We start from the raw sequence: 22424 nt of genomic DNA, 5'->3' as shown, positions 1-22424 counted from the left end.
GAAATCCTAACTTGTAGGCCCTGGATACAATGTCCACCACCTAAATGTCTGAAATGTCCTGGGACCAGGTGGCTGCAGAGGCCAACAGACACCCCCACTGTGATAAGTGTTATATTTACAGCTGAAGTTTAATCTGCCTGCCCCTCCCCATCAACATGCTAATCACGTTTTTAAATAAAGCTTTTTTGTTTTATTACATACCTTATTGTATAATTAGTGATGTCACCACTGAGTCTTTGTGCTTTTCTGTGCAATGTGGGCAGATCGTGATGGGAAGGGCGGGCAGGGTGCTGTACATAGCTTCCTGAAAACATCACAGCACACAGCAGTAGGCGGACCCTTTGGAGGATGAAAATAGAAAAATGCCTTGATGTGTAGATGTCAGTCTGGAGAAGTGGGCATTCCTAGGCAGGCTGCATTTGCATGCAGACCACCATAGGTAATGATCACATATGACGCTCTATTTGGCTTTCAATGCATTCAGTGAGAAGCTCAGTACAGTGAAATCAGAGCAACCAATTCCAGGACAGGAGAGGAGCCTGAACAACCGAGCAAGACTGAAGGTAAGCCTGGAGTTCAGCTTTAAGAGACCAAAAGGGAGAAAATGTAATTTTCCTATGTGCATTGGTGGTCCAGACAACACGTTACTTCCCAGGCATCAAAGACGCTATAGACACAATAGTTCAGCATTTCCATTTGGTAAAAACTATTTTGATGCACACGGCTTGTCAAGGCAAACTGGACCTATTTGGAAATGTCCTTTTATTGTGGCTCCCTGTGGCAGCCAATAACGTCAGCTAGGAAATGAACAGGGACTATACATTGCTATAGGTAGCTCCTTTGTAACAGCAATATGTTGAGGCGATCGAGAAAGAATGGAATGCCTATCCAATTTATGGAGTCCTAGGACTATATTCATATGTGTGCCTGTGTTTTTATATGTATCATTCAGTCAACTCTGGAATTGGAATCCATGTAGCTTTTATTTTGCTTTGTTGAACTTGTCTACTTTTGTGAACGTTCCTTCAATTTTGTTTTAAAAGAAAATCTGATTTAATAAATAAACAAATGGAAAGTATTGGGATTATCTGAAATAAATACTAAAACAGTCAAATACATTACATAAACATTTGTGCTTTTTTGATATAAACAGGAAGATTTTATTGATTTTATCCAAAAAAAGGAAAGTTCACAACGTCAAACATAAAATATTTCCATAATAGGTCAGATATTGCAAAGAGTGTTCAGCCAAGAAACTGAGACCAATCAACCAGATAGATGAATCAGTCAACTCCAAAAGGCAATGCACTGGAGAACTGGAGACTAGTGTTAAATAGTAATGTACAGCTGTTTTTCAGTTAAGCTGCATTCTGGTGCACATACGTACTAAGCCATCAAGGTCAAGAAAGAAATATGGCCTATTCAGTGTTTAAGGTGACTAAATGTAGGAAATTGGGAGAAAAGTGGAGTTGGGAACGTGAAACCCAGTGGAAGGCAGACCAGGTTTTTCATTTTCATGACCTTGAAAGATTACCTGGAAAGCAAACATCTGATTTACATTTTAACAAAGGGCAAGGATAAAAATGAACTTCTCCCATAGTTCTCTTTAGGATCACGGAAGGACATATACCAACATTCTCCCGTGACCCAAAACTCCGTATATAGCGAACTATTGCCCGCTATATACTGAGAGCACTGCAGCCGGGAAAGATCCTGACAATACTGACGAGATCCACCCAGCTGGCTGATTGACAACGAGCTCTGCCTATCTAGAGGCAGGGCCAGCTGTGACCACCCTCTCCCCCAATCCGTTCCTCCACTCAGCGCTGGAGGATCGGAGAGGGGAGGGAGGATCCCTGCGGGGAGCGGTGACTGACAGTCACCGCTCTCTGCAGGGAGATGATCGGGAAGTGAGTGAGCGGTGGTATGTTTTCACTCACTTCCCGATTAAAAAAGTGGACATGCGACAGTTTCAATGTCACACGTCGGCTCTAACTATGGGGATCAGTGTAATTCACTCAACCCATAGTTCTCCTTTAAATGTTCGATAACTAAAACATTCTTTATTATTAAAGAGGGCAGAGCAAAAGCATTGCTACAAGTTACTGCACTTTGTAAATGTCTAATTTAAAGGGTAAGTGCACTTTCTTACCCACCTTGCCTAGTCTTCTTGGCCTAAACTAACACCCCTTTCCATCTATACATTAGTTGAACAGCCACGGTCTGCACTGGTGTTTATATCACTCACATGAAACCTTCCTCATTGGCCAGTACAGTGAAACAACAGGTGAACGTTGATTTATCCCTCCCCAGAAGCATAAACACACCTTCCTATTGCTCCCCTGCTGCTCCTTTCAGCTGCCGGGGTGAATGGAAAGTCTGGTGTAAGCTAGAGTCAATCCTGTTTAACTCCTAATTGGTGCAGCACTGTCACATACAAAAAATAAATAAATCACATGTTGCTCCATACAGGGAAGCATTTCTATCAGTTCCAGCGCAGAATGAAGCAGAGGAGTGAAGGCAGGTACACGCTGCAGGCTGCTTTGTCTGAATGGACAAGTACAGGTGTGCTTAAAAGCTAGCAAAGAACACTAGCTATCTCATTAAAAGTGTCTGTCAATTTTTGATTGCCTGCCGCGGGGTTCTGATGACTGAGCGGACCAGTAGATGTGGCAAATGTGCAGTGACAGGTCTTATTCCCTTTCCTCTGTAGAAACAGGGCAAACAATAAGCACCTTTCTCTATAGGTTGAACTCAATGGACATGTGTCTTTTTTCAACCTGACTAATTATGTAACCTAATTAAGTGGAGATGTTCCAAGAAGCTAGAAAATCAAGTACCGAGAGTGAGTTATACTCACTACCATTACAGTAGACCAAGTCCACTGGTAGAAAGAAATGGGTACTCTGCTTCCCAAGACTGGGCCATATGTGTGCATGTTAACTAAACAAATCTGTTAAAAAAAAAAACCCTTAACTGACAGGACTCTTGATCTTTACATAAATCCATCACATAAAACCATTTCTGTGGCCTGAAAGACATTCTATGACTCTCAGGAAGCATTCATCCCGAGAGAAAATGCACTTTGGCTTATTTACTCTTTTAAATCTAGCAAATTACATTTAGTTTCCAGCCAAGTAATAAAGGCAAGTTATGCTTTGTCCCTAACCTGCATCCCTGCAATGTGTGATCACATCTGTTCTTCAAAAGATAACTGAAATATCAAACCACAAAATAAGGAAGAATAGAGTGCTGACAAATTCACTACCGATATACCTATCAAAGAATGACTTGCACCTGTCTCCAGAGGCATATTAGCCAGTAGCACAAACTTGAGCAGCCGAAGAGAACAGCTTTCAGTTTTTTCCAGGCTTGGAAAACCGGGTCACTGGTGGAAGGCTTCTAGACGGATTCTGTTTGCATCTTCAGGGTGGCGCAGTGCAATTCCATATCGGAGTAACATTTCAATATAAGGAGGCCAAAATTCTTCTTTAACTCTAATGTAAGGATCATGGGGAGAATCCATAACTTTGCTGATGAGGGTCTGAAAAATAATAACCAAGGTTTAGGCAAATTAGTATTTAGATTTCTTCACTTTCACTGAAATATGGAGTGGTATCTCAAAACAGGGTAACTTCTCCTTTATGGTCTCACGGCTCTCAGCATTTGTATAATCTCAGTGGCTAAAAGGGACAGAAATAGCATATAAGGGGCTTTCAAAGCAGCAGCTCTAAACATGAAAGGCATATTTCATATTCTGTTTATAAACGGGAGATCATATGGTGCCTGTTTTTCTCCAATCTGGCTTTCATATATAAAACTGCCAGGACTTTATTGAACAGGGCTGCCACTAGCAACACTCATTATATTGTCTAATGTGTCATATTCCTAATAAGCAGTAAATTAACTTTAAAACAACTCCTCGCTTCACCTTTGTAGCTGAAGGAACTGTGGAGAAACTCATCCTAAATGTTAACAAGAGTAATGCTGAAGTCTTTGCAGTCAAGTCTCGGAAATCTGCTATCCCCTCTTTCCTGTGCACCTGCTCTAAGCTTAGAAGGCTTGCAGGGGCAGCTGAGCTAATGAAATAAAACAAAGTGTTTTTTGTTGTAAACTTTGAGGATGAATTACTCCACAGTGCATCAGGTTCAGGAAAAATCCCCAGAGCTTAAGTCCACCTGGGAGTTCAGCTTTTACTAGAGTTTAAAGCATTATATGCTTTTAGTTTACTTAATATAAACTTTGTGCTATGATACAAACTGAAATTTTACCTTTTTATTTAATTTCCTTCCTAATGACCCCATAAAGATTCCTATTTATTGTGGTCACCTCCTTCCAATTTAATTGCTGTCACCTCCCAATTTACTCATCACTATATCAGCCAGCCTTACTGGTCAATAAGAATACTAATAATACAAGGGACTAGAGAGGATGGGACCAGGGAATGACACTACTACAAGTGTTTACCTTTAGTAATTATAGTAGCTCAGCACTGGGACACCCAAGCTGCAGGAAGGAGCTTGTAAAGGCACGTGCAGGCATTTCTGTGTACTTGCTTTTCATTGTTGGAGCCTATCTAAAACCTTCAGGGTACTAAAAGGTATCCTTTAAATATATTATAAAATTAATTTTGCATCTAAAATAAGAACGGTAGAATTCAATAAAGGTTTTCTTGAGATTTTATTATAACCCCTTCCTGACCGATGATGGAATTATTCCGTCAAAATTATTCAAATGGTTAAAGACTGATGACAGAATAATTCCATCATGTAGGAAAATGAGCATTGGTCTGTTGTTTCGTATTTTTTAAAACCACAAATAAGAACTCATATGTGTATGTGTCACAATATTATACAGGATTTATATAGCACCAACAGTTTGCGCAGCACTTTACAGTATAAGGAAGACATTACAATACAATTCAAGAAAAGATGGTAAGGAGGGTCCTGCTTGTGAGGGCCTACAATCACATACAATTAAAGCCCACTTTGTCTTTTAAAAAACGGTATATAATATGTGTAGGTGCAATGAATGAGGGAGATGGAAATTATGGTTAAACAAACACGTAGCAAAAATGGCAAATTGCTCAGGTCCCCAGGAACTAAAAAAATCTCTGAAGCTGTGTCACTAAGGGGATATGCATTCAGGTATTTGTGCACTTTTGTCTGCTGGCTGAGATGCAGTAGTAAAACTAAAGGCTGGGAGAGAGAATTGACTTCCTGTAAATTATAGAACCATAAAAATGCTTCTCTTTGGAAGTCATTATTCTTTTTGATTGTAGGTGTTGTGTAAATCAGGAGATCCACAATAACAAGTCTCCAATGTATCCATATAAATTGACGTCTCACTCTCTTATCTCAGTCAATGTCACAGTGACCCAAGCTTGCAGCCATTAAGAGGAGGCAAATGTTTCACAAAGTATAATCACTTAGACAATGACTTGGAGACTGAGGACAATGTCATAGTGAATTTGGCTGGGGAAAAAAAGCATCTGGATTAAGAAGAAAGAAAGTTATATTTTTTATGTTTCTTGTGCTATTAAAAAGGCAAGATTATTTAAATATTATTAGCTTTTCCTCGTAGTTTTTATCTAAAGCAAGATTTAAAGTGGGGAAGCGTTATACCCCTGATGTCCAGCCTGCGGCCCTTTGGCACTCACTGTGTGACCCTCAAAAGGGTTTTGCTACTTCCTTAGATTGGCTTGTAATAAATGGTTTGGTGTATTTGTTTCATATTATCATTGTTTACTTATAATGTAATTTTATAATTAAATTATTTATTTTGAATTAAACTGTATTAATGATATATTAATAACCTTTATTAAACTTTATATTGTTTTTTTCTGTCCTCTCCATCTCTTTTTTTTTGCACTGATGTTTTATAATGAATTATGCTAAAAGAAATGTCTAATGTGGTAATTTTTAAAGGGCCTTTAGGGAGCACAAATGTGGAAGCATTGATTTGTTAAGGGGCTTAATAGCAGTGCTCTCTAGCAGTCTATAATGTCAATGTTTTCCTAGTCTATGGCTGTTCTCTTTGAGCATGTCCCCGGTTTCCAACAACTCTTAGAGCAGCGGTAGGTAGCTGCTGCGGAACTACAAATCCCATTAGGCATTGCAAGATTCTTACAGCCATAGGCATGACCCCAGGGGCAGAGGTATGATGGGATTTGTACTATTACCACAGCTGAATGGCCAGCATTTGTCTACCCCTGCCTATATTATAATTACAGTTTCTAACCATCCCCTGTATGTTCGTAGTGTCTGACAATCTCATCTTCTATGTCTGCCATCTCTGACAGCTTAAAGCAGCATTACATTCACTGGATATTATGTGCCTCCCTTTACTGATAATGAGGCCCCCCATATCAAGTAAGTTGACCATAACTGTGTTGGAAACCCTGCCAGATTTTTAATGCTGTCTGTTTCCCTTTAGGGAGATTTCTTTTCACTTCCTGTACCAGTGACAACCGTTATTGTGGCAGGAAGTGAGGGAATATCTGCCCAAGAGGAACAAAGACCAAAATGAAATCTACCCAGTCTATCTATATATATATATATAAAAAAATATTTTGAAGACTGCATGTAGACATTATTTGCATCTAAACTTCATTTGTCCTTCAAAAGATAGCTGAAGAGTTTAGACAAATGCATTATAGAGATACTTCTGAAACCAGGTCATTGATAGAAGGCTTCTAGACATGGGCTTCCCTGTGGTTTTAACAGTCATAGATATGTGAAAAATAGAAGAGTACCTGTGTATGGCCACTCCTCTTCAGCTTGTACTTGCAAAGAAGATATGAAGCAAACAAGAAGAAAAATCTGTACAAGTCATGCTGAAGAAATGAAGAGGGTGGGCATAGCACTGACTCTCATTGACTTCAAAGCAGGACAAAGGTAACGGATTATTTTGATAGATCAATGCATTTGCATAGGAGACACCCCATCTTCATAAACCGCAGTAAAACGATTAAAGAATAACTTCAGAAAACAAATACAAATCATTCAATAAGCTATTAGGGCTATACAGAAAGCATTTGCTTGTGGAGCTTCCTCTATTTCAGCTTACTGCATTGCCATTCACATTCAGACTTACAAAGATGCTACAATCTGATTGGTAGCTGTATGAAATGTTATAGTGCTGTTTTTTTTAACGTTTTACATAAAACTCTGTGTTGAAGCAGCAAGCAGGATGTTACAGCACCACCAGGTTAGAGATAAAAAGACTGGGGTGGCATGGCGCATTCTGCGCAAATAAACAAACTGAACATCCCAACAGGTAGGCCATACGTGCTGTATGCATCTCAAGATTTCCTTTCCAGTTTTGACTGTAGTGTATCTAAACAGCCCTGCCTTATGGCATTTAAAATAGTAGTATTTGCTTACACTTAACCCCTGCACTACGGCTGTACGTTTTAAACTGGCGGAATATTGGCAGTGGTGTTTTGGAATTCCATTTTAAAAACGGCACTGTGTTTACATCGTCATTAGACAGCATAAATCACAGGCCAATCAGAATGGCTCTGTACCTAGTAATTGCTGTGATGACCAATCATATTGATCACAAATTTTAACATTAATAATGTCTTCATTTGACAGCCCTCCCCTTCCTCTGAGAACATACAACTAGAAAGGACTATCAATGAACATTTCAATGATATAAGGATTTATGAATGAAGGGTAGGAAGCAGCAACTTTGAGGTTTTTAATGTGGAATTGTTTTACTTCACGCCACCCAGTCTTGGTAGTGCCTGTGTAACCCCCTTCATCTCTTCCTCCCTCTGTGTATGACCTGCAAGCTAATGATACCCTGCATCTAGTGCACCATTACCAAGCTCCATGTTTTAACCACCTCAATAACATGTTTTTTTATTCCCCAAAAATTGTGTCCTTGGGCTGTCTATTTTTCAAAAACTTGGTGTCCATATGGTCCTGGCATTTTTATTTGTTTTAAAGGAGAGAGTAAAGACATTTTTTTTTAAAATGTTTTTTCATTTTTATAGTGAAAAATAAAAAAACTGTGGTTATTAAATATTACCAAAAGAACGCCCATCTCTCGAACAACAAATTATATAACATTCATTTGGGTAGAGTGTTGCATTACCGAGTAATTTACAAGGGGTTGTAATGTTAGGGGAATCCAGCAGGATCGCAGGACACAGGCTTTGCAAATAAAGTAAAGTTTATTAACTTAAATAGCTTCACAGCAGCAAAATAACAAAACAGTTAATCTTCACTGACCAGTTGGCCAACTCAAACAGCAACTCTTCAGTACCACACAAAAGAACTGTCTCACCGACATGAAGATTTCAGAGCTGCAATCGCAGTTTAAACAGTCCCAGACTTCAAGGGTAACTTTCCCAGTCTACAGATTTCCAGCAAGATTACTGACATTCAAGCTCACAGCAGTACACAGATCCCCACTCTCCAACCTCCTCCACACTACTCCTCACCTGCTAGCTACCACTTCCTGTCTTTTAAACACACTCTTCCTCCAGCAGGTGAGTTAACCCCAGTCTAAACAGAGGGGAACAGAGGGGAAATATAGCGTCCTTCCAGGACCCAGTCCCGGTGTCCTGTACAGGGTATACAGAGGCTGCTACTCAGTCAAAGCTGAACTTTTGGCTTTCCCTCCCCTAACCCCTGTAAAGTAATCGCTGCCATTGGAAAAACAAAAAAAACAAACCCTATTTACTTACCTAAATCTGTGCTCATGTGACACTACAGCCCTGAGTCTTCGGGTTTCCTTATTACTGCCAGTGTGACTTCCTATGGGCTTTCCAGCGGTCAAGTCCTCTCAGAATTCAGAAGAGTAATCTCAGCGGTAACTTCAGCAAAACTGGACTCCAGAGACTGCCCAGTATGGGCTCATCTACGTCTATGGATGACCGGTTCCCCGCCCCAAACATGGCACGTGCACGGGGGACCTAGGCGGCAGACTAAGTAAGCAAAATATTGCTTTAGAAGTAAAACAAAAAATGTGCCTAATGTGTTAGTGAGGGGATTTAAATTTTTCAAAAAGATGAGCTTTAACAACTACACGATGTACAATTTAATAGATAATTACCTCTAAAATATCTGCTAAAGGTGTCCATTCCACTTGTGGTAATTCAGCCGCACCCTGAAGACAGATAGGAAATACAAGTTACATTATGTTTTCTATATTTCACTTAATGCCGGTATTGAATCTTTCTTATAACATGCCTGTGAATGAGTCATTCCAGAGCAGAAAAACTAGGAATGGAAATGCAGTCCAGTGACCCATAAAAGCGTCCCTTCCCAGAAAGAAAAAGCAGGTATGTCTCGAGTCTTGCTAAAGTTTCAGTGGGACAACATCCCAAACTCTTCTTTATATTATCTTTTTTCTCTTAATTGAAGAGTGTCACTGTGCCCATTAAGCAGTTGCAATGTTATTAAGAACAACTTTATTGATAAACTGCCGATATGTTGTAAAATTTACAATTGTTAATTAAAAAAACAGAATTCCTCTGTGTGTCACTTTTATGGGTTATATTGAAGCGTGCCTTGGATGTGCCTCTGGGGCAAGATCATGTGTGCAGAAGGGGTACAAGCATTTTCTGGATTGGCAACTAGCACTTCACATTTAGCAACAGAATAATTTCCTTCTAGTTTCTGGGGACTGAACTGAGCAGCAGAAAAGAAATTGGACAGAGAACATTTGCTAGGGAACTAAATTGGGGTTTACAGAGGGGGGCTTCCTAGTATGCAGAAATAATAGGGTGATGAAAATGAAAGCAAAGTTGTCAAATGGTTTTAATGAGCAAAATAAGCTTCTGGTTGGACAAGTGATGCACTCTAGTGCCACATCTTACCATTAACTTTATTTCCTTTCCCCCCAATGTGCTGCTACAGTCTGCCAGATATCCTATACCAGAAATGCCCCCCCGGTGATAAATCACAAGGCAACAAGCATTGCACTGTTATAAAGAATGTGAGTATGTTTGCCCCATACCTGCAAGCTTTGCTCTTTCATGTTGTAGGGTTGGTAGCGGGAAAACAGTCAAGCAAGCTAAATGTATGGTTTTGTCTATACAACTAGAGGCTTATTTTGTCTTTTAAAACTATTTATAGGTGTGCTTTAAAGCCCAATTAAAGCGTTATCAACTATGATGTATTGTAGCTATGCTGCATAAACAGTCATTATTAAGGGCCTCTGTTTTTTTTTGCAGCATCATCGGACCACTGCTCAACAGAGTGCAGTGTTCCAGGGCTTCATCAGTCTAACTTCCCCCGCCTTGTGCTTCATCAGTCTAACTTCCCCCGCCTTGTGCTTCATCAGTCTAACTTCCCCCGCCTTGTGCTTCAATCAACGGTGTTCACATTTCCTAAACAATCCTGTTGATTGGAACACTGAGCAGGGGTTGTGCTGGACTGCTGAAGACCCAAACCACTGCGCTCTGTGTCAAGCAGTGCTCTGATTTTCTCGTTTCCTTCGGCTGGCACAGGCTATTTTAAACATTTGCTGCAGTAAATAGTACTGGTAAAAACTAGAAAAAGAAGCCCTTTAATCATTACAATTAGGGATGCACCAATACCATTTTTTCCAGACCGAGTATGAGTACCATGCTTAGCCTCAAGTACTCGCTTATACCAATTACGGACACCTTTTTTTTTTTGCGTCAGTTGTTCTAAAACAATACAGACTAATGATTTTAGGACAATGGTGGATAGCACCAGCTATGGAGGACTACAAATCCCAGCAATACATTATACAGCAATGCAGAATAATACAATCAGTTAGAGAGGACTACAAATCCCATCGATACATTATACAGCAATGCCGAATGGCAACTGGCAATAGAGGACTACAAATCCCAGCAATGCATTATTCATCAGTGCACTATAATATATATAATTATATATAATAATATTAAGCTACATACTCTGTGCTGCTTCGGGGTGCCAGCCTGAGGTCTCCAGCGGAGAATCTCAGGTGACTTTGCATTGTCTCAGGAGGGCTATGCAGGGTCTTAGGACGATGTGCAGGGTCTATGGTGGGCTGTGCGGGGGTCTCACCAGGGGTCCCGGTCAGTCTCATTGGCGGGTACCGGCAGTCAGGTTCCACAGGAAGGAGGAGGAGATTTGTGGCAGGGGCTGCAATGAGGCTCCATGATTCACAGGAAGGCTGCTGGGACCTTGCTGGGGACATCGGCAGCCTTCCTGTGAATGGTGGCGCTTGTTTAGAGCGCTGGCTTCAGTTTAAAAAAAGTGGTATCAGCGCTTAGTATTGGGGCATTTTCACGAGTACTCAGGGCAATGCCCAGTATCGGCACCGATACCGATGCATCCCTAATTACAATAATAATTCACAAAGCTTCAATTGGGCTATGAAACTTTATTTAACTTTAATGTTTTACACTTTGACAAAATGAAGGGAGGTAGACAAAAAATTACCTTTTTCCTCTTCACCCTGTCATTCTGTTCCTCCAGAAGAGGGAAGTTTTCCGATAGAAAGTCTCCAAGTGCAGCTAATAATTCATCCTTGTAGGCTCCCACTTTCTGAAGCTTAGTTTTTAGCTTCTCATGTATGCTTGATCAAGGGTTCAGATAAAATCAAGAAGATTATTAAAAACACACATTTTAACAAAAACTGACATTATCCTGCCCACAACAATCAGATTTTCCCTTCTATAGTCCTAGTACAGTATTAAGGAACCTTATTGGCCGCTATAAGAAAATATTCCTATACTCCCTTAAAGAATTGTTTTCTGGAAAGAACCCCATCTGAAAATAAATGTTTTTACTAAGCATATCATTCTGTGCTTCTCAAATAAAGCTGGTCACCCCGTTATTTTTTTTTTTGTTCCACCTAGGGGTGAACAAAAACACTCTGACTGATTCCTCCCTCCATGCTAAACAGTGAGGGTGGATAAATCTGGGCAGCCACTTGTAAGCAGCATCAGTCTTAAGTGGATGGATAAAAGGCAAGGTAGCAAAATCTATCTATCTATCCATCTATCTATCTAAATTGCAGAGAACCTGATCAAAGTGAAATGTAATCAATACAGAGCAATTCTGGCTTTATGAGAAGCTTGGGTAAAATACCTGCTTTGGGAAATACTGGATGCCTGATTCTTCAGCTCCTCTAGCTTGGCTGTGAGGGCATGCACTGACTTCTGCTGTTCATCCAACCAGCGTTCTTCTCTAGAAGACACAAAACACAATACAGGAAATGCTTCCATTGCACAATGTATGTAATATAGAAGAATATTTTATGGAACACCTCTGTTGCTAGTGTTCTGCAGTGCCTGTGCGGATACCTTGGATGGTTTGCTCAAACAAGGAACATATCCAAATAAAAACAGCAGACATAAAGTTGCCAGCAGATCTTCCCACCGTCTAACCGAAGATTTAAAAAAGAACAAATGCAGACACATTCTGATAGCAAAGATGCCGATGAGCAGTCTAATTTTTGGAAGACTTAAAGTACTTAAAGTGAGTAAAACATTTTTTGTTTTAACCTAGACAAAAACGGTTAACCCTTGCAGTGCGGGGGTAGCCCCACTGCAAGGGTTAGTACAATTTGTGTCTGGAGTTCTGCTTTAATGCATGGGGCATGTCGTAAGCTTTGGAACAGCCTTAAAACTGAATTCCTGCTAGGGATGCACCGATACCAGTTTTTCGGTATCGAGTACTGATATTTTTTTCCTGCTACATGTCGATACTGAATACCTATACCGGAAGTTTCATCAAGGAAGCCGGACGGCGAGTCATTACACTCTGCCCGGCTCCCTGATTAGCCGGGAATGACGAGAAAGCAATCAGGTGACGAGGAAGCATGGAGCTTTCAGGAAGCCGGGTAATGACTCGCCGCCCGGCTTCCTGATTGGCCGGGAAGCCGGCTCCATGTGCCCTGGTGATGAGAGAGCATGGAGACGGCCAATCAGGAAGCCAGGCGGCGTGTAATGACTCGCCACGCGGCTTTCTGATACCAGAAGTTCCGGTATCGGGAGCATTTAGGCGAGCACGAGTATCGCTGCATCCCTAAATTCTGGCTTGAACTAACCCTTACTGTCAATTATAATAGCCGTGGTAGCAGCATCTCTGTAAGCAGAACCATACACAAGCAGATTGTACTTCAGATTTATTAGAAGTCCAGTACTTGTTTATATAAATACTGTAGACACGACTGTGCCAAGCAGGACATCCACTGGTGCTGCTCAAGCATTGTGTGTGCTGGCCATATGTCTGCGGCATTTTAGAGAGGTAAGAAGGGATCTCAATGAAGATCAATACATCATATACTGGACTCCTGAGTTTAGCTGTACCCCTAACCCCCCCCGCCCCCACGGAACCAGCCTGCAGGAAGGGAGCCCTGTAACATATTTATTATAGCGGCATACTTCTCCAGATCACTCTTCAGTTTCTTGTTCTTGGCTCGGACGTTGGAGAGCATCATTTCAAGTTCCTGATCTGTTGATTTCAGCTGCAAAACAAACAACCAGTTACCACACTGTAGCTAATATATATGAAACTGTAAAACAGCCTGACAAGGACTCTAGATTTTGGAGTTTTATTTAATGTCTTTAGGTTTAGGCTACATTCACGCTAGGGTCCGATTAGATGCGTTTAAAATGGTTTTCTAAACGCATATATATGCATTTAATGATTTCCAATGGATCTATTCACACATTGCGTCTAGATGCTCAGGTGCGTCCAGGAATCAATTTTAATTTCTAAACGCTCCCAAACGCATGTAAACGCAAGACCGGTTTATTTGCTGAAATCTCATTGGCTACTTCAATGGACAAACGACAGATGCATCTAAGCATGCATAATTTTTTGCATCTATCTAGCCTGACAGATTTTGCAGACAGATCTCCCCAAAAACCCGTAACTGGCCAATGTAAATGAAGCTTAAATTTGAATAAGCAAATGTCTAAATAGAAGAATAATGTGTATTCCTACTTAATCTTGGTGTGCTTTGTGTATTTCTTCCAGATCTGTGCTTCCTGTAATAAAGACCAGTCCCTGCTGCTCTCTCTTCTTGTACAAGGAGACTGGTCTGGTCTTTTCCCCCTCCTGTAGTTTCCTGCAGACAGTCTGTAGTGAGTGGGGCCTTCTGGGCCCCTCCCACAGCTCTGCTGTCTACTTATATGTACAGCACAGTGATATCTTGACTACCTTTACAGCAGAATAACTGGGTTTGCAAAGGCATTTGGTACGCAGAAAGTGGATTTATATCCTATGGCTATTAAGTAATATATTTGAATCAGCTGACTGGCAGCGATCTGGGTGAAGTGACCACAATATATCACATCCCCACTTCAAGTGTTCTTTCCTTTATATTGCAGAATGTGGGAAATTCCTCAAGGGCCCATTCACGGACAGCATTGCTTTAATTGCATTATATCATGTGTTTAACGCGCGCTATCGCACAGCACACCTAGTGTACATTAACGTGTGCCTCCTGGCGGCCTTCCTTTGTGCTGCAACACATAGTACCCCAATCCTGTGCAAAAACACAAAAAAGAAGCACTGTTCCTCCACGACTCAGGAAAGGAATGAGCTAGGTGCTTGCCACTGGGAGCACGTTCTCTCTCCAATATGAGCCCATACAAATAGAAGAAAAGCTGGCTGCACACTGGGATAGTTTATTCAAACGTGTACCACATCACTGGTGTCCCGCCCAAGGTCCGCCCCCTCTGTCACGTTTCAACCAATCACGCGCTTAGTCGTAGATATCTCTACGACTAGCCCATGAATGGGTGAAACACGTTAGAGGGGGCGGAACTTGGGCGGGACACCAGTGATGTGGTATAAGTTTCAAAAAAAATATTCCAGTGGAATCCGCTGTGCGGCCAGCTTTTCTGGCTGCCGCAAATACAGGTTTATTTTATTCTGTATTCAAATGTGTGCGTCCGCAGTACCGTGTGCTGTGGTAAAAAAGTCGTGCATGCTACATTTTTCACCACACTGCAACTTTTGCAGAACTGTACAGCCAGGAGGTGAGTTTAGGTGCCATTTAAATTAATTAAGCACACATTAACATGCAATGACTTACGCTATAGTCTAATAGGGCCCTAAACATACTGTACTGCTACAGAATGAACATTTTCCTCCATGTAGATGCGGGAACTTGTGAACGCTGCACTCTCTGACAATGTCCAGCCTTGCAATGTGTCAGTAGGATCCCAGGCAATCTAATAGCAAGGTGTCACAGTCTAATAACTAGCTCCATGTAAACACAGACAACCAGGGACAAAAGACTTCATAAAAATAAACATGATATCATACCCTGACAGATCAGGAGTTTCATTAGGCAATTTCCAGTGATAATAAAAGAAAATTCGATTTTTATGAACTGTGACATGAGCTCATGAATCGCTGGTAAAAAAAACCAAAACCTGTCGTGTTGCGCTGCTACGCTAGCTGACGTCAGCCAAGCAGAGTATGTTTTCCGGGCAATTTACTGCTGGAGCACTAAAAGGAAGTGACTGAGCGCAGTTCTGCTTATAGAAACGATCCTGTGGAAAAGTCAACCTAATCAATAAGTATTCTAACAGGAAAGAACATTGGTTCATATTCTTCCCAACGCAAGCCTGCCAACAAACCATACAGCTTATGGGAAATCCAATGAGAGGGTTACCTCTTCTTTTCCAGCGGCTAGCAGAATATCCTGGTTCTGGGAGATTACTAAGAAACATAAAATAAATAGTAGTTAATATTTTGGTTTCCATGGGAACATATTGACAGAAGACAGCTTCTCAATTTCCTCACTGTCTATGAAATCAAGACACATGTGAACCGTGCCAACGATGACAGCATCACCCACAACGCTGGATGTCACAAATAGGTGAAGGACCTAACCATGGAGGCCTTTTAATTGGGAAGTAGCTGGTATTTTCCAACCCACGTGAAGAGACTAACGAGGAAAAACTGATGAATGGATTTTATTCTATGCTCTTAGAATTTGGAAGAGGATGCAATCTATTCTCGTTAAATCTTCTCACTGTCTCCATAAAAATCACATGTATGCTCATCGGATTGTTGAGGTCATCGGATAAAGGGCAGGTCTTATGGGAAACATTACTAAGATATTTAAGCCAGAGTGAGCCAGACACAAAGCAGCACAGAAGCAGATCTACGTGAACAATTAAACGGCTCAGGAAAATATTAGAGCAGACATTTTTTACTCATGGATTCACTGGACCGGTAAAAGGTTATTGGGGGTTATTTAAGAAATAAAAAGGAGGATTTGTTTACGAGCGAGAAGTGATTTAAAGCGATACGTCATTAAATATATAAAATAAAAAAATAAAAAGATTTCAAGCAGATACGAGGCTCATTAGCTACCTGGAAAATATCCAATTCTTTGTATTTTTTAACTACAATTATTCAAAGTCAGCTCTGCTTCCATTGAGGCTGCCTAAGGGCTCATGCACATGGGTGTGCAAATTCATATTTGCATACAGCGCAAAACACGTCTGTATTTGCTGCGCCCGTGAGCCGCAGCTGCTGTGGCTTTCTGTATGGAATTTATGGACAGAAAACGCTGTACCTTTGTAAACACCATTGCACGGGCGAGCGTTTCTGAATGCGGAAGTGTTTGCATTTGGAAACTTATGCCTGGTACTGGTGTTTTGGGCATACACCCGGATACGGTGTATTCTGTCCATGCATTCCAAAGTACAGAAAACTGCAGCAGCTGCGGCTCCTGGGTGCCACAAATACAGGTGTATTTTACGCTGTATGCACATGTCTGTATTTGCTCCCATGTGCATGAACCCTAAAGCTGGTCACACACATGCTGCAATCTGACTTTACAATCGAATTCATGAGAATCTGTCATTAAAAATACCAGTAGCAGCTTCTTAGCGCTCCCGTTTTTGGCCAAAGCCACAACCCTATAAACAGGTAACGCTCTGACACTTGTTTTTGCTTGCTACTAGCTCCTGCCACCCATATTCCTGCTGGCAAACACTATGAATGGGCTGCCTCACTGTCCAATAACAATATGTAGGTGGCAGGATAAGGCGGGACAAGCTACTGCAATATTAGGAAGTGCTGAATCTTTGCCTGTCAGAACACCTGGGATTTGGCTGTAAAAGTAAAGATGGATATACTGTACACTGTTTCAGAATTTCATTTGAAAACTGTCATTTTCAGAACATTCATTAGATTTTCTAATAGTTAAGGAGAGAGCGTCACAGAAGTATATTTACTAATGTCCTCCTGTGACCCAAAACGCGGAGCCGTGCTGCAGCCGGGAAGGTTCCTGACAATATCCTCTAGAGGCAGAGCCAGCTGTGCACGCCCCCTCCCCTGTTTATCCTTCCAATGAACACTGGAGGAATGGAGGGGGAATCTCTGAGTGACACAATTGCAATACCTTTGTCACGCTTGCGACAAGTGTGAATGGGGGTTTATAGAGTGGACTGACCCATTAAAAAGAAAACCTGTACTGACAAAGAATGTAAAGATTGCCATTGTCGACCATTCATTTAAAAAAAAAAAAAAAAGAGTCTTCCCATTAGATTATACGTGCATTTAACATTATTTTATACATGTTATTTACCTTAAAAGTCTGCTGGCAGCTTGAATATGTCAGCAGTCCCAGCAAGCAGACTCAGAGCTCTCACTCAAATGACATGATATAGTATTCTACATCAGGGCTCAAAATTTCAGGTCCTGAGCTACTAGCCAGGCCTTCAAAGTTACTCGCCACCAGTTGCCCTGCAAAACACAAACGAACACACACAGGGCACAACACGCACACAGCACAACACACATACAGCCACAGCACAACGCACAGGGCATTACACATACAGCCACAGCACAACGCACAGAGCATTACACGTACACATTTCATCTAAATGAAAGGGGAAGAAAAATAGTTGAAAAAATACTTACAAAATTTAAACAAATAGTAAAATTTAAAGAAAAGATATTTTAAAGAAAAGCCCAATTGGGCGGAGCTTGCAGTGACCGCTAGCTCCGCCCAACTGTTTCCTATTGGCCGGCACCTGCCAGAGTCTTCTAGTAGGTCCCGGCCAAAGAATAACAACTGGGCAGAGCCGGCCGTCACCACCCAGTTGTTATTGTTTAATGACAGATCAGCGTCCCCAGGTCATTTGGGGATGCTGATCTGTCATTATAACTGGGCGGGGCCAGCCGTGAGATCACAGCTGGCTCCGCCCACCTGTCATTTGCGGGCCGTTCTCCCCGCTTCAACTCAGTTGAGCGGAAGCATATGCCTTTGGCTTGGTCGCCTTTGGTTGTGAATAGCCCGTACAGCAGTCCTTCGGTTCGACTGAACCGAAGGGCTCCGGCAGCTGAAGAGAGCCGAAGCTACGGCAGGATCCTTCAGCTCTTTAGTGAATAACCCCCACAGATTTTATTCCTGAATAGAAGATTAATTAGATAAATGCAAAATGCTTAAAAAGTGTACCCATAACCAAACAGAAAAGTTTCTGAATCTGTTACACCATGCACATCATTACTGTCACATCATGTGACAGTTTGATATAGGATAATTTTTTTCAGGCCCTTTGGAATATACTTTCTGTGTAATTCGGTTTATTTGGCGAGTAACACATGTAAAACAACAAAGAAGTTGTGTCTGAAAGAAGAATGAACTTTTGCTCGTAGCAAACAACTGGATTCTCCCCATCATACTCCTTGTACATAAACACAATGGAAACAAGATGAATGTAAAAGAAATACTTTGCTAGGCAATTACTATTTGTGTGATCTGGATTGATTATTGAGAAGAGTTTGAGAGTATATTATTACTTTAAGGTACCAGCAGGCAACTTGCTGTATCTGCTCTAAGGCAACACCTTTATTTCAAAATGATGAAATCAAGTGATGCGATTTTAGAGGGAAAAACACCTGCTCTGTGCATTTTTAGCGTAGATAAAAGGTAAGTGAAAATGCACATGAATGCATGATGAGATCTGCACCATTATAGTCAATAGTACTGTTCACATATCCAGTTTTTCCAGTGCATTTTATGTCATGGAAACTGCATTTTTGCTACATTTTGACAAAAAAAAAACTCTCCAAAAAAACACCATAGAAGACAGAAAATCATTAAAAAAACACAATAAATGTATTCTAACACAAGAGATACACAAACACATTAAAAACAAGTTTGACATATGTTATAAAAACAGCCAATTCTGAGGTCTGTATAAAATCTATAGCTGGCTATACACACACGGGCAGTTTTCTTTCAATATCAACTGGTTTTCCCCTTCAAAAAACTTACTATGGCAGCCTAGAAATATAAATAGGATGTATTATATATAATTAGTTTCTGCAATTGAAAAATCATTGAAAAAGCTGTAAAAATTGCCCTGTGTATGGTCAACATATCACTTAGAGAAAGAAGAGTTCAAACATCCATCCATATAGGAAGTGTATGGCCTGCAGCACCAATAGGAAAAGACCGTATACAGACCCTGTATTGACAAACTGTTACATAAGTCTCTCTTCCTTTTCTTAGGAACTGTGTGAGCCTCATATACCAGCAATTAGTTGTGGTTGTCAGATCAGATTTGCCCAGGGAATCCATTTACATGTAATGAATGGCGTGGCAACTCTCTACAAGTGGTAGTGCTGACAAATATTGCACATGCGCCACCTTTGTCACTATCAGGAAGTCAGGCCAGAAAATGATCTGTAGCTGAAAGGGGCTGAAAAGGGCTTCAGGGGCTCAGCAGCACTGATATGTAAAAAAAAAAAAAAAAAAAAGTCGTCAAGCAAAGCCTAATCAAACTAAAGGGTTTAGATCTACTTTAGGAATTTCGGGAGGTAAACAATAGGAGAGGACATATACTGAAATGTTTTTTTTTTAAGTTATTTTAATGCAGCTGCTTGCTGTTCTATATATTGCATTTCATATACAGATTTTTAAATGTGCTTTTTAGCAGACACGGGGGAAGGGGGTGCCTCTCCTCTGACTAATGGAGTTGTGGGTGTTTTATGAACAGACCTGAATAGCAGCTGATCAAATTATATATAGTTTTTTTTAATGAAAGTACAATATAGAACAATCTTATCTGGAAACTGAAGTATAAGATGTGACTGGTTGGTGTCTGACGTCATCAAGGGGCCGACTGCAAAAACCCAGATGATACAGTCAACTCCCTATGAAGAAGATGGTGGCGCAGGGCTGGGTGTAAAACAGCAAAGGGTCAGATCCCTACAGAACACCGCTGGATCATAGACACGTGAGCATGTTTTTGGTGAAAACGGTAAGGGGTGGGGGAGTGATGTTCCTCTTTGATAGTGTATTCGGACTTCCACATAGAGGTACAGAACATCTCCATTCATCCCAATCTGTTATGAGCAGTGGACGCCTGAGCTGGAAATGGCTTTTGTATGCAGTTTGTGGAAGCTGACTGACTTGCTCTATGTGTACGGCACCGCTCACCTCTGGAACAGTGTTATGTACATCGGTAAGTTTGCACAAATGTGTACTTTCCACTCATGTACACAGCGCTTCAAGCAAAGATTTACTGTACAGGAGAAGAGAAGCTGCAGAAGAGTTTATTAAAGTCCTGCACATGCTTCAGTATGCTATCATGTTCATAAAGCTGAACTCCAGGTAGAAATGCTATCTAATTAAATAAAAGGTTAATAGGGGGGATTTATCAGAACTGGAGCAGACAAAATCTGGAGCAGATGTGCATGGCAACTATTCAGCTTCTCTGTCTCAATTTATAACAGAACAATCTGAAAAGAGAAGCCGATTGGTTGCCATACACAGCTGCTGCAGATTTTGTTTGCTCCAGTTGTGATAAATTCCCTCGAATGTCTTACTTTGGTGAAACATGTTTTTATATTGTTAAAGAATTATGCACCAACAAAGTAACCCCCAATTGAATGAATAGTGATCAGGCCTCAGTCTCCAGTATTTCCTTTTTAATACAACTGGTAGCTGCTATGTCCGCTATTCCCCAGGCCACTGTCAAAAAAATCCCCTCTGTAGTTCCTATTAACATTGAGGCGCAATAACATTACCCCAAAGCTTAATGTAGTGGGTAGGGCCAGTCATCTCAGGCCCCCAGTCTGATCTGCCCACTTACTACACGTGACAGCTCAGGAGACTCTTGGTCTGCCCTGCCCACCATGAACGCTTTGACCAACAAGCCAGGAACCTCTCGATCTGTCACACACATCCCTGTCTGTTTACATTGAGACACTCCCTTGTCCCCAATCCCACCCACTGCATGATGGGGCTTGTAGTTTCTCCAAGCAGTGGAGTACAGTCAAGGGATATGGCATATTTGCTTTTTTTATACTTCCCCTGGATACCCGTAGCTGCCGGTTATGTTATATCACAGAGTTTAAGAAGGTATTTTTCTAAGAAACTGAGGCGTTTTCACATAAAAATTAGTTTTTATTATTTACATACGTAATGGATGTTTTTGTGGAAATTAACTTGTATGCAACAGTATAGCTTTAACGCAGACAGCATTTAAATGTCAGAATTTACATCATATACAAAGTAATTAGTAGGATGAGGTTATGCCCCGATGCCCCTGCAGCCAAATGTGAATTCAGAGCCCTACAAAGCAGAGACACAGAGTAAATGTATGTATTAATTCAGTCTTTCGTAGCTCTACTCTCTATGTATGTGGAATACATACATTGTTTGTGGGATTTTTGTTGGAAATAATGCTATGACAATCTGACCTTGTCTGTTTTAAGGAGACAATACTGAACGTTGCAGTACTTTTATATGCAACACATTTTGGTTCCCTTTGGCCAAACATGGACAATATAAGCTGACTAGTAATCCAAGAAATACTTACTGTCTGGTGTCTTATTTTGCCACTGTTCACATTCTGCTGTTAGTGCCTTTACTTTCAGCATGAGTAGATGCAGCTAGATATGAAATACAGAAGCAAAGTTTAATGACAAAATTCTCCATGTATGTTCCTGCAACAGGGTGTAGCAGAAGCCAAGATCTACAGAAGTGAAAAAAAAAGACAGATGTTAAATGAACCGTTAAAGCAGACTACTTTTTTTTTAATATATATTTATGGTACTGTTTTCATTATATAGTAAAAAAAAATAACCCCCCCCCGTGGGGTCACAAAAGAAAGCTCTATCTGTCCCCAAAATTTTTTAACATATATTGCAAGGCTATAGTCAGGTCATTCTGACTGGTGAAATTTTTGACTGACTGGTGAGACACCGCCAAATTTTTCAAGCCCTGCCTATAACTAACTTTACAAGTCTGCAAGAACAAATTCCAGACATATCTCAATGTACAGTGTATACAGTATAATCTTTCAAAAACTGCACCATTTATCATTCAAAAGCAGACCCTGAGCTTCAGTCAAGTGACTGTGCCTAGGCCTGAGAGAAGCATCTTGGGTCAATAATGTCATCAGTCTGTTGCATGCAGGAGGAAGAAATTCCCCAGTCTCCCCTGACACAGTGATTACT

The 22424-nt window shown here is 40.9% G+C and overlaps 1 protein-coding gene across 1 annotated transcript in view; it reads right to left on the bottom strand.

The window, feature by feature from the left end:
- Positions 1-3331: 3331 nt before the first annotated feature.
- Positions 3332-22424, bottom strand: part of CENPK (centromere protein K) — a 42144-nt gene continuing 23051 nt past the window's right edge. Inside the window, exons 5-11 of the mRNA XM_018569243.1 lie at positions 21785-21857; positions 15610-15656; positions 13364-13446; positions 12066-12164; positions 11415-11550; positions 9067-9120; positions 3332-3544 (exon numbers count right to left, since the gene is read on the bottom strand). Coding sequence (XP_018424745.1) covers positions 3386-3544; positions 9067-9120; positions 11415-11550; positions 12066-12164; positions 13364-13446; positions 15610-15656; positions 21785-21857 — 651 coding nt within the window. The 3' untranslated portion in view covers positions 3332-3385. The remainder of the gene's footprint in view (positions 3545-9066; positions 9121-11414; positions 11551-12065; positions 12165-13363; positions 13447-15609; positions 15657-21784; positions 21858-22424) is intronic.

Source organism: Nanorana parkeri, unplaced genomic scaffold (assembly GCF_000935625.1).
Source record: "Nanorana parkeri isolate BGI_ZX_2015 unplaced genomic scaffold, ASM93562v1 scaffold34, whole genome shotgun sequence".
NCBI lineage: Eukaryota > Metazoa > Chordata > Amphibia > Anura > Dicroglossidae > Nanorana > Nanorana parkeri.
This window is presented reverse-complemented; position numbering and strand designations above follow the sequence as displayed.